Source organism: Aythya fuligula, chromosome 3 (assembly GCF_009819795.1).
Source record: "Aythya fuligula isolate bAytFul2 chromosome 3, bAytFul2.pri, whole genome shotgun sequence".
Lineage (NCBI taxonomy): Eukaryota > Metazoa > Chordata > Aves > Anseriformes > Anatidae > Aythya > Aythya fuligula.
In genome coordinates this window covers 40,512,737-40,530,625 of record NC_045561.1, presented here as the reverse complement: position 1 = coordinate 40,530,625, position 17,889 = coordinate 40,512,737, and the positions used below count along the sequence as shown (strand labels likewise).

At 41.0% G+C, this 17,889-nt stretch overlaps 1 protein-coding gene across 1 annotated transcript in view; it reads left to right on the top strand.

The window, feature by feature from the left end:
* PKDCC (protein kinase domain containing, cytoplasmic) overlaps positions 1–17,525 on the top strand; it is a 33,514-nt gene extending 15,989 nt beyond the window's left edge. The window contains 7 exon segments of the mRNA XM_032185190.1: positions 243–389; positions 391–515; positions 3,774–3,853; positions 4,789–4,809; positions 4,812–4,895; positions 13,830–14,003; positions 16,347–17,525. Coding sequence (XP_032041081.1) covers positions 243–389; positions 391–515; positions 3,774–3,853; positions 4,789–4,809; positions 4,812–4,895; positions 13,830–14,003; positions 16,347–16,432 — 717 coding nt within the window. The 3' untranslated portion in view covers positions 16,433–17,525.
* Positions 17,526–17,889: the final 364 nt, after the last annotated feature.

Here is a 17,889-nt window from a genome sequence, read left to right as displayed (position 1 = left end):
TTCATAATAGTGTGGGAAAGCACTGGTAAAGAAGCTTATTTTGTTTCAAGTCTCCAAGGGCTTTACAATCAACTATGTTAATCCTATGAAAAATACCTTAGTTGCAACGTTCAGTGTTGAGGATAAGTTATAATGCCCATATTAAGTCATGTATTTATGAATCTATCTTCAGCTAAAGTAGTTTCATTTATATACTTTGTACTGAGAAAATAACACAAGGTACTCATGTTTTTGCATTTCAGATATGTCTCAGCTTAGTTCGGCTTTTGCATTATTTGGCTCACTCTCCTCTTGGCTCTGTGACATTACTGGATTTTCGCCCTCGACAGTTTGTGATTGTGGATGGGGAGCTGAAGGTGACAGATCTAGATGATGCCAGTATTGAAGAAAAGCTCTTGCACCAGTAACAGTGATTGCTTTATGGAGTTCCCAGCAAGAAACTTCACTCTGCCTTGTTCTGTCGAGGGTCGGTGCCAAAACATGAACGAAAAGAGGAATCTCTACAATGCTTACAGGTACCTGATCAGTTTTCTATAAGGTAAAAGGGAATTTAAAATGGGAAAAAAGCCTGCAGCAGCATCTATGGTTATTCACATCAATAAATACATGTCTCAGATCTGTTATCCAAGATCTATGAATAATCGTTTCATTTGGGAAAATACCATAACCTAGCATTTATACTGGAATATATTGCATGCTTTGAGTGTGATTCACCACTTAGTCTAATTTATTTTGGTTTAATTCCACTGAGTTCTTCGTACAAGTACAGGTTTTTATGATTACAACCGAGGTGCTTGTAGAGATGGGAGCCCATTAACTCCGTAGTGAGGCAATTCTCACTGTTGTTCTCTGGTGTGAGTTAATAAAGGTAATCACACATTCTTTACCCACCAGTTTAGGATAGGGCTGGCTTCAGAGGCAAAGTGAGAGTTCAGCTGTCGTCTTGCACTTTGTCGTGGTGCTCACCTGCCTTGCTGGAGCCTGCCTTTGGTAGGGTGATAACAGTCCCCAGTGCCACTGTGCTGGGCAGGGTTCTGTGACAGTGCTTCTAGTGCCTACGGCACCAGGGGTGCAGAGGTGACAATTCATGATGGACCACTCAGCTGTGTGGAAGAAAGCTTCGGCTGAAGCATCCATCTTCCATGTTTAAGGGAATCCAGATACAAGGATGTAGAATCTCAAAGCAATACCATAATGCTGTGCTCATTTCTTAGACTGACTTCCCTTTCAAGTATCATGCCATTCACTCCTTGCCAGACCACAGCGAGGAGACTCTTCTCCAAAGACAGTCTTCTGCTTTGGTCCCAGGGTGCTTACCAGCATGTGTGTTGCATTAGCTGACCACACTGAAATGGGCTGCACCACATGACAGGCATCTGCAGTTGTGCAGCGCAGATTTAGTGTGTCCTGCAAAATTTTCCGTATCCATTTGCTTGGCTTAAAGATCCTGCTTAGCTAGCTAACTTCTGGTTAAGACCATTTTACTGGTCTGGCTAAGAAACCTTAATAGGCATCTGTCCATTGCAGACTTAAATGGAGATATGTCTGCGGTGTGGTGGGCTTGGGGCAGGTTGCCGGTACTCACTGAAGGAAGCAGTCTTTTCTATTACAGCTCTTCACATTTCCTTTGAACCGCACATCAGCATGCAGCACACAGTATCCCAGTGGTTTCAGCACTGGTTTTACTTCACATGATGGAGACAATCATTTTTGTTCAACGAGCAGATTCAGCCTATATGAGGCTGCAATTGTCAATGAAGACGCATTGGCTACAGACTCTATGCACTTGTATTAGAAGGCAAAATCTTCGATTCAGTAGTCGTAGGGTACTAGATTGCATATTTTCATGCATTCTGTAGCTGTATGGGTGGAAATTAAGAGTACTGTTTGCCTATGCTCAGCAAAAGGGTTCCTTGAGCTGTTGTAAGGTAGAAGTCAAAAGCAGAAGTCTGCCAAATAATGCATAAAAACCTTGTAATTTTAAAATATAGTAGGCCTTAGCCTTGAAAAGATAACTAGGCAACCTACTCAATTTCTTTAAATAAATAATTTAAAGAGAGGAAATATTTTGAGAAGAAAAATCTCTACTCTACATGCCTTGGCACATCTTAATTTTCAGATTGTTACCTTCTGTCATAAACCTGTCTCTGGGTTTTCCTCCAAATGTCCAGGGGAAAATCCTAAAAGCAATGAACAGTTTTAAAAGTAAGGATAATCTCCATCACTGACAATTCTTAAATTAGGATCAGATAGTTCTCCAAAGAAAAAAGAAATGAAGAAAAGGCTGTAGGAGCAGACTGAAAGGAATTTGACAGTCTGTGTTAGGTAGATCACAAATGATGCACTGACCCTACAATCTATGAATAACAAATGTTCATATAATTAAGTTGTGCAGGCGCAGTGCTGTATGTTTCAGAATTTCATGTGGTTGTTTTGCATTAGGACAAGTTGTATAGCCACAGAAAAACAACGAGCTCCACAACTTGCATCTATCTGGCATTTAGGAAAATAAATGGCAGCTACCAAGTTTTTGCAAAGAGCTGTTCACAATCAATTGGACTCCGATTATGGGTACTCTCTGAGCAGAAAATGAGGTTAAATTTGCTAGGTAAATTGTTCATTACAAATTTTATGTTGCTCTTTAGGGTTCCATGTCTATTTATATTGGCTGTTTCATACTCATGGCTAGGAAAATCTACCTGCTTGTGAAAATTATAAATATTATTTTGTAAGGGATTAAAAGGATTTAAAATCTCAAAGAAATATTCATTGTGTAAGTGAACTATGTCAGCGCCATAATACCTCTGTCTGTGATCAATTTTTGCTATCAGTACTCAATTTTTTTGTTTTGTGCTTGTGTAAGACATCTGCTAGTCTCGCTCCTGAGTATGAGTCACTGTAGGTTTCTGTTTTGACAATGTGGTCTCTGTATATGAAAAAACGTTTACTTTGCTATCAACAGGTTAGATGTAAAGCAGGGCAATTCCCAATTGTGTTACTGTTAATGCTCATTACCTAATATTTATGTCTGATAGTTCTGTTTATATTGTCAGATCCTGAACTGTCCATCTCTATCTTGCGTTGCTATGACACTGAGTTTGCAATGGTTAGTAATACTGGGAGAGTAATAGAAATTTAAAGGAACAATGTGTAGTTAAGTATACTTCAGTGATGTGAAATAAAGGCATATTGTTTTTCCATTTGTAATTAAAATATTAAAATGGAGAGTATATATCCTAATATGGCTATCCACATGAATGTGTCATGAATTTAGATAAATGATGAGGACAGAGAAGATGTTCTGAATTGCAGTGGCACAGAAACAACAGGAGGTTTTCTCCTGACTATTAATTTTACAGTCTAAAAACACTAGAAAAGAAAACAAGTCAGTTATTTCAAATGAGCAGAAATCTGATTTATGCACTTTTAAGCCTTGAAAAAACCTTGAGGTTTGTGAGCATTCTTGTAGCATGTCAAGATACAGGCAGCTTTGCAAAGAATCACAATCCATGGGCCTTCATAGCAAATTTCTGCATTAATGGAACATTTACACATAGTTACAAGGCAGCCTTGTACATAACAGCATGGTCTAGGTATGCCAGACAGCTGTGTGAATACTCAGCTATGTATTTATTTCACTATAGAATATGATTATGTTTCTTGATAGGTCAACAGCTTACAAGCAATAATAATTTTATTCCTGATGTTGTTTGGGAGTTATCACATTTTTGTAATCTTCTTATTTTTCAATATGGATTACTTTTCCTTTGCAGGTTTTTTTTCACGTATCTTCTGCCACACAGTGCACCATCCTCGCTGAGACCATTGCTGGATAAGATAGTCAATGCCACAGGTAACCACATTGAATGGGTTAATGCCAAATATTTCTTTTTTTCTGTGTGTGTCACACAGGGGATATAGAAGATACTGCTTTTTTGTTCCCTATAAGGGAATTAGATTTTTTTTTTTTATATCCAGGGTAGCTTTTCCCCCATAAGAGAAGGCAAGAATGACTCTATATACCACAGAACTCTAAATTTTGAGGTTTTAACTATGCTTCACAGATGTCCTGTGTTTTCTTCCTGACACCTCTGCACAGGAGTGAATTGAATTTAGAGTGCAATTTCTGTATTTCTTCCGTCCCACAGGGAAAGCTCGGTCCTTAGTGTGGAGCTCTTGTGGCATCTGGAGGAGTCCCTGCCTCTAGCAAGAGGAATTGTAATTATAAAGACATGATACTTCCCTGTTGCCAATGGTACTGTTGGTGCTTTTATACCTCAGAGGCCAGAGGCAAGTGAAATTACCATAGACCTTGACTAATAGCCAAGGTAGTGCCTGTGGGACAGGAGTAGCCACATGTGCCTGCAGTTCTGATTTGAGGGCTTTTGGTGCATTGTTCTAGGGGCTTTGTGTCTTGCACTGTGTGTATTCCACAGGGAATTGTATGATGCCAGGCTATAACTAATTAGCAAGCAATCCTTTGGAGTTCCCTGTATTGGCTGAGGTTCATCCCGTGCTGGGAGCTCACCACAGCGTTTTTTTTGCCCGCAGGCCTGGGCTTCCCATCTGGACGAGCCAGCCTTTGACATGCCTAGCTCATGTCAGGTATGAAATCCAATTTGGTGGTCACTTTGTAGTAGCTAATAGACTTCGTGTCCACATCACAACATCGTCACGGAGTAGGACACTGCTGGGCTCTGATGCTTAGGGCTTTATTTGAATGCAGCTTCTCTTTAGCCTTGTGAAGGCTGCTTCTCATCTGAATCATGCTTTTCTGTGTTTTTAAAGGAGAACTTCACTGGGGAATAGATGAACAGCTGCTCAGTTAGAAAGAGTTTTGAATCTGTATAAGAGTGGAGAGTACCTACAGAACACCACCCGGATACCGAAAGCTGGTAAAGTATTTCTTGAAACCAGAGACTCTGCTTTGTCTTGTATTTGAGGTTGGAAAGGAAAAAATGTGCAGAAAACAGGGAGCTTACAGGCCTTTAAAATCATGCACATGATAATCAGTTGTCTGCTTTATGCTTCCTTGGTGCCATCTGAAGCCCTTCTCACTGAATGAGGTGTTGGGCATCCACAGAAATAAGCAGGCTATATGGGGAAAAAGGAAGCCCAGCGGATCATGGCTCTCCATAGTGGGTCTGCAGAAAATGTGTTTCATCACACCCACACATTCTCTTCTGTTGGAGCATTTGAACCCACCCAAATACCAAGACTGAAATAGGGAATTCCATAAAGATACCCTAACCCTTTGTGGATTTCCTGAGACTTACGGGAGTTTCTTGCAACTTATGCACTTGTAGATTGCAAGAGTAAAGTTCTTGCTTGCTGCACAAGAGAAAAGCACTGTTTGCAATAAAAAAAAATAATAAAAAAAGGAAAGATAAAAAAAGGACAGGATCAAAATGAAGTTGCATACAGCTTTTTTTTTTTTTTTTCCTAATAAAATCTCTGCAGCACCACAGGCATATAAGATGCAATTTAAACAGCTGGGACATGTAGGGATGCATGTTCTTCCCGGAAGAATAGGTTGTGGAATTGAACGTGTCAAAGAGATTACGTATGAAGGAAATTCCTGTTAAATATAACAATTGAGAAATCTGTTTTGCAAATTATTTTTGTGTATGTACAATATTCATGTCAAACTGTCAGCATAATTGACGGCAAGTTGATAGGAAAATTGCTGTTTTGCTGCAAAAGCACAGTAAAGAAGGAAAGATGGTTCTAATGAAGATGAATGTTGGCACAGAAGGTTTCAAAAAGTTCAGTGAGCATTTTCTCTGTGAAAGAGACACGGGAGCCAAATTCATTCCTGTCGTAGCGCTGTTAACCTCAAAGGGCCATGACACCAGGGATGAATTTGACCCACTTATCAGAATAATTCAATATTTATTTTGTTGTAAAATTGGCAGAAAATTGTTGGCAGGTGTTCATTTAACTTTCTAATTTTCAGCTTTTCATCATGGTCTGTGCTGAGTGATGCCTGTCAACACAGCAAAATTATTTTCAGCAGTACAATCGATAGTACAAACACGTCCTTTGTTGAAGAAGTGCCAGGAGGGCTGAAGTTTTTCTGTGATACTGGTTGATTCCAGATTAACTTGCCATATCAGGACAATACGAAGTTTTGAATTTTAGAGGTCTGTCATGTTTATAAAAAGTGTCTCAGGGAGGAAAAGTTAGGACAGCACTAGTAAATGTAAGTTCCTACTCATATGGAGCAGCACTCCATGTGTATTTGGCTACTATAATAATTACACATTTTTGTGTTAGTTTAATTCATAGGTCCTGGAGATACGATGCGGAATCCACTATCCTTGTTCATGGCTAGTAATGCCCTTCTGTGACAAGTAGCCCTTTTCATTTTTAGGACACTGCTTATGGCCTTTAGCGCTCTGCAGCATAAGCAAGGATGCAGAAAAATCTGTCGGTACTTTGTGTATTGTATTTGGGCCAGCCTAAAGGGGCAGTAAATTAAAGACCATGAGTAATAATATTGAATTCCTTGAGATGAAAAAGATCTCAACCACTGGCAAACCTGAGAACCCAGATATCTTATTGGAAATTACATTTAGATGAGATATGTTTTCAGACTTAGCTGACATGTCTTTAAGATGTGCAGGCCTGTTTCTTGTTTGTTCTAAAGCTACTTTAACCAAACAGAAAAGGAGTTGTGATTTATTTCTATTTTAAGGTTCCTTTTCCTTGCCAGAAAAGTATGAAGAAGTTGTACTGTGAGGGTGAAAATACCCCTCTCAACCTCTCATTCGTATCACTTTTATCCTGAGCACATTCCTCCCTCAACTATATTTGACTTGTAATACCATGCTAGAATTCATTTTAATATCCTCAGGTCCAGGGAGTATTCAGTAAATGAGGAATTCTTCTGTGGTACAGTGGAATTACAGAAGAGGATGATAGGGGAGCTGGAAAAGACTGCTGTCCAAGTGGTCGTCCTCTTCCAACTGGCAGGTATTCCCAGCTGAGCTGGCTTCCTGACCAGCAAAACTAGGGCTGAATGGTGGAACAGGTCGAATATTTTGTATAACTCTTGATGGGTAGGGGAGGGGAAGATAGGTGAAAAGGGACAACCACGATAATTTCTCATGTTGTCAGCTGAGGTAGTGCTTTGGCCCTGTTTGGGGTCTAGGAGAACCCTGTATTATTCTCTGAAACAAAGCAAAAATATTTTTTTGAGGTTACGGGATTTTTTAAAACCTTTCCCATCTTGTTCTGCAACATAATGAAAGTTCAAGGAGAGTGTTTTTCAATCCAGTGCCAGGTTAAGATTAAACTAGAGATTATGGTTTGGTTCTGAGGCCAGATCAGAGTTAATCAGAGCCTTGCATCTGTATGCCAGTATGCCAAGACTGGCAGGCACAAGTCCACATCATTTTCTTCAGATGGTGAAAATCTTACAGGGCAACTGTCTCCTGAGGATTTTACTCTCTCAAGTAATAAACATGATAAAAATTAACTATGCCAGTCTCCTCTGGCATCTGAAGGGTTGTGACAAAAGAAGCCCTTCCGGGTGTAAGGTCTAGTCTGAAATCTTAGAGGAGAATTCAAATCCAAGAATTGCAACTTTTTGGTTTTCTTTAAGAAAAAACATAGATGATTCAAGTAATGGTGCTTCAGAAATTGTCTTAGGTCTAAATGTTTTTGAATTATGCATTGGTCTTGGATGAGGCATTGTAAATTCTTACTAGGAAAGAAGAGATCATGATCTTGGACAGATGATCTAAGCTGTAACTAAAACATAAACTTTTAGGAAACATTTTGTTATCTATCTGAACCTATGTTTTTGAAAGGAAGACCTCTTCCTGTGAACAACATGAAGTGAGAAAGGTGATATTGATAATCGGTGGGGAAGTGACATGAAGAAAGTTCTCAACTCTAGTGCTCCCATAAAGAAAGTTAACAAGATGACATAGTCATATTACAGAAGGTCTTGGATATTAGGCTTTCACTGTGCTCCAGTTGTAAAACATTTTATAGTGCTGTAATTATATTATGCTCTGGACTTTGGTTTAGTATCTAAAAAACAGAGTAGAGGCACGGGAGACATTCGATAGCTATGTATGTGTTCTGTAATCATAAATCACACTACTGTTAATGTTGATACAGGAACATTACAGTGTTTAAAAAAACACCATGAGCAAATACTTTTTTTTATATTCTGCTGACTCTTGGTCTCTTCTGCTAGAATCCAGAAGAACATGAATTAAAAACAGAAACCATATATTTTCTTTGACATATGTTATCTAAAATGATTAAGTTGTTCCTTTAATTATCAAGATTAAGAAAACTATAAGAAATATACTGATGCTCATCAGCAAAAGCCCTGCCTCAATATCAAAATTTGTATTTCTTCAGTCGAGTGACACTGATTTGTACCAACTGGGTGTCTGGCTCTATAGCTAAGCCCGGCCTTTCAGTTAGCTCAGAATTTACTCAGAAATGCGTGAAATCAGCTAACACTAGTAAATCCGATAGCTTTGTTATTCATTAAAGCTAATAGATGACCCATTATTAGGTCTAAGGGTGTGCAAGTCCACAGAAAGCATAATTAGCTTCTGTTGTTAGTTGAAAGTAACGTTCACAATGCTAAAAAAGCTGGAAGGCTGGACATAAAGCAAAGACACTTGATGTTTTCCTTTGTCTTAAAACAATTTGGCAGGATTACACTGTATGTAAACATTTACAGTACAACAGTGTTTTGAGAAAATATTCTGCAGGGTCACTATAGCAACCTGCTTAGGAAATTGTAAATCTACCCAAGAATTATTGGAGTCAAGCAGGGGTGTGTATGTTTGTGCACATGTGTATGTGTGAGAGGGAAATTTTTGCAAGGTCACTGGAATATTGTTGGAGGCTGTTTGTATATCCTACGGCAGGCCAAAACGCGGAGACCAAAAGTATTCTGGTGACGGCGCTTGCAGGCTCAGCGGGGAACATATAGCAGTCCTTGCAGCCCGGATTCCTGCTTTATCTTGCACTTGTGCCATTTGGTGTTTCATTCCCATGGATGTCAAGGCTGCTTTGTAGTGGGCTTGAGAGGGAACGGTGCACGGGCAGGATACCTCCCTCTTGCAGAGGGCTGTCATGTGGGCAACCTGGCACCTGGCTCTGAGCTCAAATACCCAACGTACATGACCCCATGCACCTTCAGGCTCATCCACCAACTTCATTGCATGTATAGGTGGTTGGGGGCAGATGTGGTTTGCAGGAGCTGCATGGGATGAGTGGTGTATGCTGCAGGGGCTGGTGGGTGCAGCAGGACTCCTCACTGCAGCAGGGAGATGACTCCCACCGTGTAATGTTAATGGGAATAAAATGTCACAACATGCCATTCTTCTTATTTGCTTGTGCTGTGGTGTCACCACACTACCTATTTAAATATGGCTCTACTGTGAGCACAATAGGTGCGTGTGAAGAGGCAGCGTTAGCTTGCAGGCTGCATGCATGAAACAGCCAAAGGATGAAAACGCACGCCAGAGCAGCGGTGCTACCTCCCGGTCTTACAGCAAATCCGTGTCCTGGCAGGCCTTCCTGTCCTTCTAAACAGTTGGGGTTTGTCAGAAATGATTAAAAAACAGAGACACAGGATACACCTAGCGGGGCTGTTTTCTCTGGTACACAAAATCTGACTTTCCCTAGCACAACAGTACGTAAGGCTGCGTGAGGCTTTTTGTCAGAACAACAATGTGAGGCACTGACGCATGAGGAAGTTTTAAGGAGAAGAACGAAACATGCTAAAAACATAAGTGCATTACTATCTATTTAGGATCTGATTCTGCATTCCTTAATTTCCTGGGAATCTGTGGGACCGTTTGTGTAGCAAATACTGCTCTATGCTATTTTCACTGAGATGATTGGCAAGATGAGGCTGTTTCTGCTTGCTTGTAAGAAGCAATTAAAAGAAAATCCAGATTCAACTGCCAGTGTGCTTTTTTTTTTTTCTTTTTTTTTTTTTTTTTTTTTTTCCCATTGTTGAGGATCGGAGGAAGGAAGAAAAGGAGTAGTAACATGATTTCTTTTCAGGATGAACTTTACTGCATCAATGTCGCTGACCCATGGTGTATTGCCAGGTGATAACTAGAAAAGAAACTGGGCAAATTTCCAATGAGTAGCTGTAGTTGGTAGTAAAAGTGCAATCTGGCTGCTGTGGCTGAAATAAACGGTCATTAGGACTGATTAAAGTCAGATTTAGGGTGACTCAAACAACCTAAAAGGGGGAAACCACAGGCGGTTTCACATAGTTTTATAATATACTTGTGGAGTTATTTATATGACTCAGTCTAGTAGAGTGAAAATGAGTATGTTTATAGATTATAGTCAGCTTTGGGACAACACAGGTGATTTTTGATGGAAAGACGTTAGAATGAGATTTTCAAGTGCTGGCTTTCTCTCGGAGCTCTTGCACTGGCCAGTGAGGCTGCAGATTGTGTTTTAAGTTGCCTGTCTTACCTGTCACGAGAAGGCACACATTTTGAAAACTGCTGTGGCTGTTGTGGGGATGGCTATCACTGTAAGAAAATTTTAAGAAGATTTTGGACCAACTGAAACAGTGTGTTTTGATTGTCCAGAGCAAGCTTCTAAAAACATTTTAAAACTATTAAAAATATTGCAAAACAAAACTTCTGAGACTTGCCCAGATGCAGCATAGCAAGATATTCTGAACTATCAAAATGTTTATGTGGCAGGAAAAATGTTTCCCGGTAGGATTTATTTGTCTAGCTGAGAGCAGCGAATCAGCTCCGTATGTTAAGCTGGAGTAAATCTGTCATAAGTGACATCAAGATCAGGCTTACTGCATTACATTTATTTGCTTCAGCCCTCACAAAATCAGTAGATGGAAAAAAGGCTTTTTGTTTATCTGTTGTGATAGCAGTAGGAGTGTCTTGCATTTCTCTGATCTATTCCTTGCCTTGATAGACTTTATATACTCTGTGTCAAACTATGTATACATATGCAAAAGTGTAAATTTATGGCTGCATTTATGGTATTAGGCAAGTATTTATTGGTTTTAAACACCATTAGTCTGGAAATCGACCAGAACTTTGACCTTTTTATGATGTGATTTACTGCCGTGAGCCTTCAAATTCCATGGACTCCGTTTAAGCAAGTTTCAGGTCTTGGCAGGACAAAAACCTGAGCTAGAGCTGTCTCTAACCCCATGGGGAATTGCTAAATTGAGTGAGTAACTGGACTGGGGTGACCAGGATGATCATTTAAAGGTGTGGGGGAAGCCCAGCTCCATCACTGGGATCTGGTGTGGTTGGCCTTGATGTCTGACTTGCCCTGCATTCATAACACCAGACAATTTTGTTCCACAGTGTTTTTGTTTTGGTATATTTCACACAACATACCACAAAGGCTTTGCTGACTTTCAAAAACAAGAAACAAAGGGCTGAAATGGTTTGGATGCAAAAGGCAGTGCACAGCAATTGCACAGGAGAGCTTTCTTCCTGTTTGTGATTTATCAAGCAGGTTTTATGTAAGAGGGGAACAGCCCTTTAAACTGATGCAATGACTACTGATGTTTGGGTTCCTTGTGCATTTTGGTCTCTCATGCACAAGCACATTTCCCTCTGGTATAATTGGAACTTGAATGTGAGGAGGTGGTGCAGGCCTGGTACAGTGAGGGTTCTCTCAGCTGGCTGGGGCTGGTGGGGGATAAGGAGCCACAGGAGGCTCTGGTCATTGCCAGGACACATCTCCAACAAAGGGACATGCTTCAAGAGGGTCCTTCTTCTCTCTCGTTGCACTTCATGTGAGAAAAGTGTACTTCTTCTCAACTCATGCAAATAAGGGTTCAGGGGTCAGCTCCCTAATTTGTGGCTGCGTAAACAAGAGATTCCAGGGATGTTTGCCTTTGGTGTGTAGGGGGCGAAGGCAGCTACCTTGCCCTACTCGAGATAAAGTGAGTTTTGGAGAAAAATGCAGTTTACACAGACCAACACTCAGCTGGCATTGTGTTGAGTTTCGGGTAATTTCTGACTGTGATCATCTCAGAAGGGATCCTGTGCTGGCTTCCTGGGGTGGCAGGAGCACCCTGCTGGGTTGGGATGTCCGCACACCCTTACCTGTCCTGCCCTCTGCTCCTCCGCAGCAGAATGCTCCCCCGAGGGTCCTGCTGCATCCACCTTGGCTGCTTGGGCCCCTAGGTACCAGCTGGGAAGTTTGCATCCCCTCCTGCCACGTGAGCCAGGACCCTGCTTTTGCCATTACAGTCATTGCTGGTCCTCCTCTGTCATTTCACATTTACAAGCTTAATTTGCAAATTTTTGCACAGATCATTTTACTGACCTTGCTTGTAAGGCACTGATCAATATTCAGCAGTAACCATACAGAGATAAGAGAACATTATTCACTTACATTCAGTTACGATTATTGCTCTATGGCTGATACAACAATTAGAAAAAAAATGGATCTTTATCTAGCCAGTCAGTAGCAGCTTAATGCATGTGGCAACTTTTCTTCAAAAGGACTGCATATATATTTTTGATGGTGAAATGAATGTTTCTAATGTGAAACTAATTAGTCTTTTTCTTTTCTTCATGAGTGTGTCTGCATTTCCTGAATTAATGAAAGGGGTTTTTGCCTTTGATGTAAGTGGGACATGATCAGCTCTGATTTTGCTTCCTGTTTGTGAGTGTGTCTTATGATAATTTTAATGAGTCAGGCCTAAAAAAGAATGTACTTACTGCATTTGTTTCACACTGTGTCAGACTGTGCAGTATGAATGAGCACTTGTGGGTGTGCAATTCTTTTCCCAATTGAAAGACCAGCAGTTTAGATTCACAGGCACACTTGCCTCTGACTTGGTGGTGTTCGTAAAATGAAATGTTTGCAGGCTGTATCTGCAATGTCAGAAGAAAATGCCTAAATGAAAGTGACTTAAGAATAGGCTGTGAGTCAGGGCAGCCATCTCTAGTTTCTATAACAGATACAATGAGAAGAAATATAGAATGTATTTATTTTTTGAATAGGATGGGGGAGAGAGACAGGAGGGAACCATCCGTTTGTGTGTCCGGAAGCTAAATAGAGATGTGTCTAAATGATTAGTTTAATTTGCTGGTTCATTCATTAGGGAAACCCCCATAAGCGGCTGGGAAACCGAGAGGAGCTGTGAACAGAGAACAAGGGGAGCTCATAAAGGCAGGGGAGACTGAACGGCAGCCAAGGGGACGAGCAAAGCACCAGGCAGCGCGGAGGCCAGGGCAGCCACCATGCCGACATGCTTCCTGAGCTTTTTTTTCCCTCCTCCTCTCAGGGGCCCATCGAGCAACTCCCCTTTTGTGCTCATCTGAGCAAGCAAAACAAAAAAGTTTGCTTAATTAAAAGGCTGTCTTTTCTTCCCCTCTCTAAAGGGGCTGGAGAAAAATAGCGTGCTGCTGTGAGCGCGAGGGAGGGCTGGGGATGCCTGGTGGGGCTCCCCCCTGCAGTCTCACTCCCTGAGAAGTAGGACAGCCAGTCGGTTCATTCGAGTGGATGCTCTTGGTTCAATGGGACATTCTTCCCCTAAAAATCCTGGTAAGACTAGAGCCTCACTGGCACGGTGGGGAAGTGTTTTGTGCACCGACTGTTTATTTACAGACGCTTTCTGGAAAGGGGAAAAAAAAAAAGTGAGAAGAAAGTAAGAAAGTAAAAGGAAAGTAAGGTGCAGAGCTATAAACACGTTTGGGAGTGAAATGTGGCTGGTACAGTCACCTTTTCCATCATATATACCCTCTCCTAAGCTGTTAAAATAACCTTGCCTGCTAAGAACAAGCACTTTGCTAGATCTTTCAGACCGATTGCTCTACTCTGGTTATTTGCAGAGTATAGGCGGGTGCCTGAAGCCTTTATTCCTGATGAGAACTACAGATGCTGGCCATCTTACCATCACAAAGGCTGCCTCCTCTCCGTGTTTGACGTCAATGAAGCCATTGAGATCTGTGACAGCTACTCCCAGTGCAAAGCTTTCGTCTTAACTAACCAGACAACTTGGACAGGTAGGTCACAGGTGCTGCTGAAGAGGAGCAGCAGCAGCTGAGTCATGCATACTGGTTGCTTCAAGAGTTTCAGTACCACTTGGGGAGCATGCTGTGCTGGACTGTGGAAGCCACCATTGACAGCAACAAAAGAGAAGAGTTTCTGATGCATCAATGGAGGTCTTTTGGTCTTTGGTGGGACATTTCCTTGCTTCCCTTCAGAGGAGCAGGAATCTGCTGGTAGACCCAAAAGAGCAGGCACCAGAGGGCTTTAGGATATGCACCATAGGTTTCCAAACTGTGGAGTCCAAAATTTTATTTTGAAGTACAGCGACAGAGATAACAACAGAAATCTGTGACCTGTTTCTGCAGTTAAATGTGCAGGCCATGGTCCAACATCTGGGTTTACATAAACCTTTCCAATTCATATGGTTGTTGCATTTTGACACGAAACCAAACAGGTTCTCCCATGCATCTAGCTGGGACTTCCCGGCTGGTATAAGAGATGTTCTGGTGCTGGTGGGAACAGCATACTGCTCGTAGGGCTTTGGCTGAAGGACAGTGAGGAGGGAGGGTTTAAACCAGTTAGAGGTGGAAATGCCCAGTGCATTTCAGCTGGGAAACTACAGGAACTTCTAGGGGAAAATCCCATTTGCTACCACAACTCATTTTCTTGTCTACCAGAATATACTTCTTGAAAAGATAAATACACTTTCCAAAAGGTTTGTGGGCCTGGCAGTGTCAGTGTGGTTCCCCTGAAGGCATCCAGTCTGTGCTGATTAACATCAGTGGAGCATCGATCCTGGCTCGTGGCTGCTGAACCAGACCGAGGCTTGTTTCAGGGAGTTCCGCAGCACTCCAAGAAACAAAAATGTTACAAGTGTCTGCTAAAAAGAGACATGATTGTGTGTATCAGGTGGATTGGACTAACTTTGTGCTCTTCTGTCGTCATCTCATGAGATAAATCCCCCACTGCAGTCAGCATGAGGTTTTTCTCCTGTGATGACTGGTTGTGCACGTGTGCCCTGTGGACTCTCCCATCTTGTGACTGCTGTGCATCTTCTCCACGCACACAGTGCTGTTCTCCTGCTTGAGCAATCTCAAGCAATTCTGGCTAGAGCCAGGTCAATTACCCTACTCCTGTGTTTGAGAGGAAGGGTGACTGATGTGAGCCAAACCTTGGGAAAGCTGGTTTAAGGCCTTGCTGTTCCACAGATTTCAGCATGGCAAGTTATTTAGGCTCTGAGACTCATGGAAATGAGTCACATGGAAATTCCTAGGAAGTTTAGAGCAGCTTCTGTCTCAGATTTTGATATTAAAAGCAAATGAGGCATAGCAGCTATATTTCAAGTGTTATTTTTTTTATTCCCTTTTCTGTGCCATCCCTGGCATGTGAGCACACGAGTCCCTGCAATGTACAGCATGGAAATTTGGTTAGTAATTGAGGCATCCTGTTTGCCATGTGATACTTCTAAGAAAATAGTGTTATGGGGGCCCCCTAGGGAGGCAGGCTGGGAGTAAAGAGCAACTGTTTCTTCTGAATATTAGAGAGTGAAGGCAGAGGTTGAATAGCTGTGGAGAATACCTCTGTGGCCTTTGCTCCAAGGAATTGCTGTGTCTGGGGGAGAGCAGGTAGATAGGGATGTGAATAAGATGCTGGTTCAGCAAATAAGTACAAGACCTGTACTGCAGCTCCCACGGAGAGCAGTGAGTGAAACCTTACTAAAATCAGTCATGCTGGACTTGGCAGGGTGTCTTGCACTGCCAGGGGGTTCTCAATGGATATGGATTTATTTATTTATTTATTTTTGTGTATGAGGAGTAAATGCCTTGCTCCAGAATGTGTAAAAACCCAGAGCTATGAAGTGATCAACAAGAGGTATTTCAGAGCAAGTAATGCTTAATGTATCTTGTGCTGGTCAGTACAGCAAAGATTTGAGTGTGCAAAGATGATTCTGCTCCTGTATAACCAAATGTCTGCCCCTTATTTAAGCCCTGAACCCAGGCCCATTTATATCAGTGGGAGAGTCTTTAAAGACATTTTTTTCTTTAAAGATTATGTTAAATTTGTATTAAAATCTCCAGACCTCTCTTTCCTTTACCTTGTTAGCTGTATGCGGCCATATATTGACCATAATCACATAAGAATAAACATACAGAGCCCAGGAGAGATCAGTGCACCTTGAAGTGAAAGCATTTCAGTTTTATAACAGTTGAAGTTAAGAAAGAGTTCCGTGTTGGGGTGCCTAAATGGTGTACAGGATGATCGTGAATATGAAATGTCAGTACCGTAAAGCAGGCAACCTTTTGCTCATCACTTCTAACTACCTTTTTTTCCTCCCTCCCCTCTCCTATTCCATGCAGGTCGGCAGCTTGTCTTCTTCAAGACGGCCTCAAATCATATCTTGCCTGATCCTGACAAGATAACATATGTGAAAGTGACAGACTGACAGCTAAAGTGGCTCGGTCTGATGCGTGAGTGACAAGAGCTGTTTGTGTATAAATATAGGCAGCTGTTAGGTACAGAACGGCTGTGGATGGGGAGATAATTGCACTATTACTCATTCTAATCTATAGAGTGCTAAACAAAACTTTAAAGAAATAACCTGCATGACCAGGATGAATGTGCAATAAAACAACACTTTGAAAATGTGATTTTAAAACAAAGCAAAATACAAAATACGATACACTGTTAGGATGTAATTTTGGTTACAAATCAACTGGCAGCTCTAGCTTTTCTAACCAAGGTTAGCATGACCTTTCTGACCTGTCATGTGTGTACAGGGATGGAAACTGATCATTTCTAAGAGAAGTCTGTATCCTCTGCATTGATATTTATTTGGGCACGTACAACTGAGTAACTGAAGCATATCAGTTTGTAAGCTAAATATCAAAAATTACTGAAGACAATCAACATTCATGTTAACTTTATCAAATATGCAATAGCAATGTGTTTGTCAAAATGAAGGAATTGGTTATGTTTAGAATTGCAAGACTGTAGCTAATTTTCTTTTTTGCTTCCAATGTTATCACAAAGGTTTGTATTTTTTTTAATTTAAAAGAGCCATTTTGTAGGTCTAGCAAATCACATAAGCATATGAATGGTCCCACTGAAAGGCTAGGGACTTACCCAAGTGCTGAGTGCTTTGCTGAATAGGGATAGGCCTAAGCATATGCTTACAATTAAGCCTGTGCTTAAGACTTTTGTTGAATCGAGTCTGAATTGTTCATGAAGCTACATCTTTGACAGACTGGCAAAGCAATCCATCTGGTTGAACAGGACTATTTTATTGAATATCTTGCAGTTATTCATATTTTTTTTATCATCAAATCCTTGGTTTTCTAAGGCACCGCTTGCTAATTCTTAGAGTGAATGAAGTAAATGACCTCAATAATGGTAATTGAATGCTAGCCTTAATTCTATATAAAATGCTTTTTATAGGCATGGTGTGTCTAGAGAATTTGCTTTCAGTGAAAGCAATAAAGTAAATGCTAACGTGACCAATGTCATACTGTTTTGTAGTTTGTACAGCCAGGAGAAAATGTGCTTTTGTTTCTTAAATTGTTTATTTTTGTAAAAAAAAAAATAAAATAAAAGATAAATACGATCCCTTTCATATTCAGTTTTCTTGTGTCGCAAATAAATGCTGAAATCCAGTGAAGACTTAGCCGTAATGCATTGTAAGTCACATTAAGCCTGGGATACTATTTCCAGGAACAAACTGAGGTTGCACCAGTGTCTTCCACGAAGGATGGGTTTAGGAGTGGCTTTATGGGCTTGCCTGTCACAAAGCAAGTGGCCGTTATAAAACAACACCTTAGCAACCTTTCTTTCTCTGTGGTTTGAGATATGTCAGCACCAGCCTTTTAACATTAGGAACATTAGGAAGGGGATAGGATGAGAACA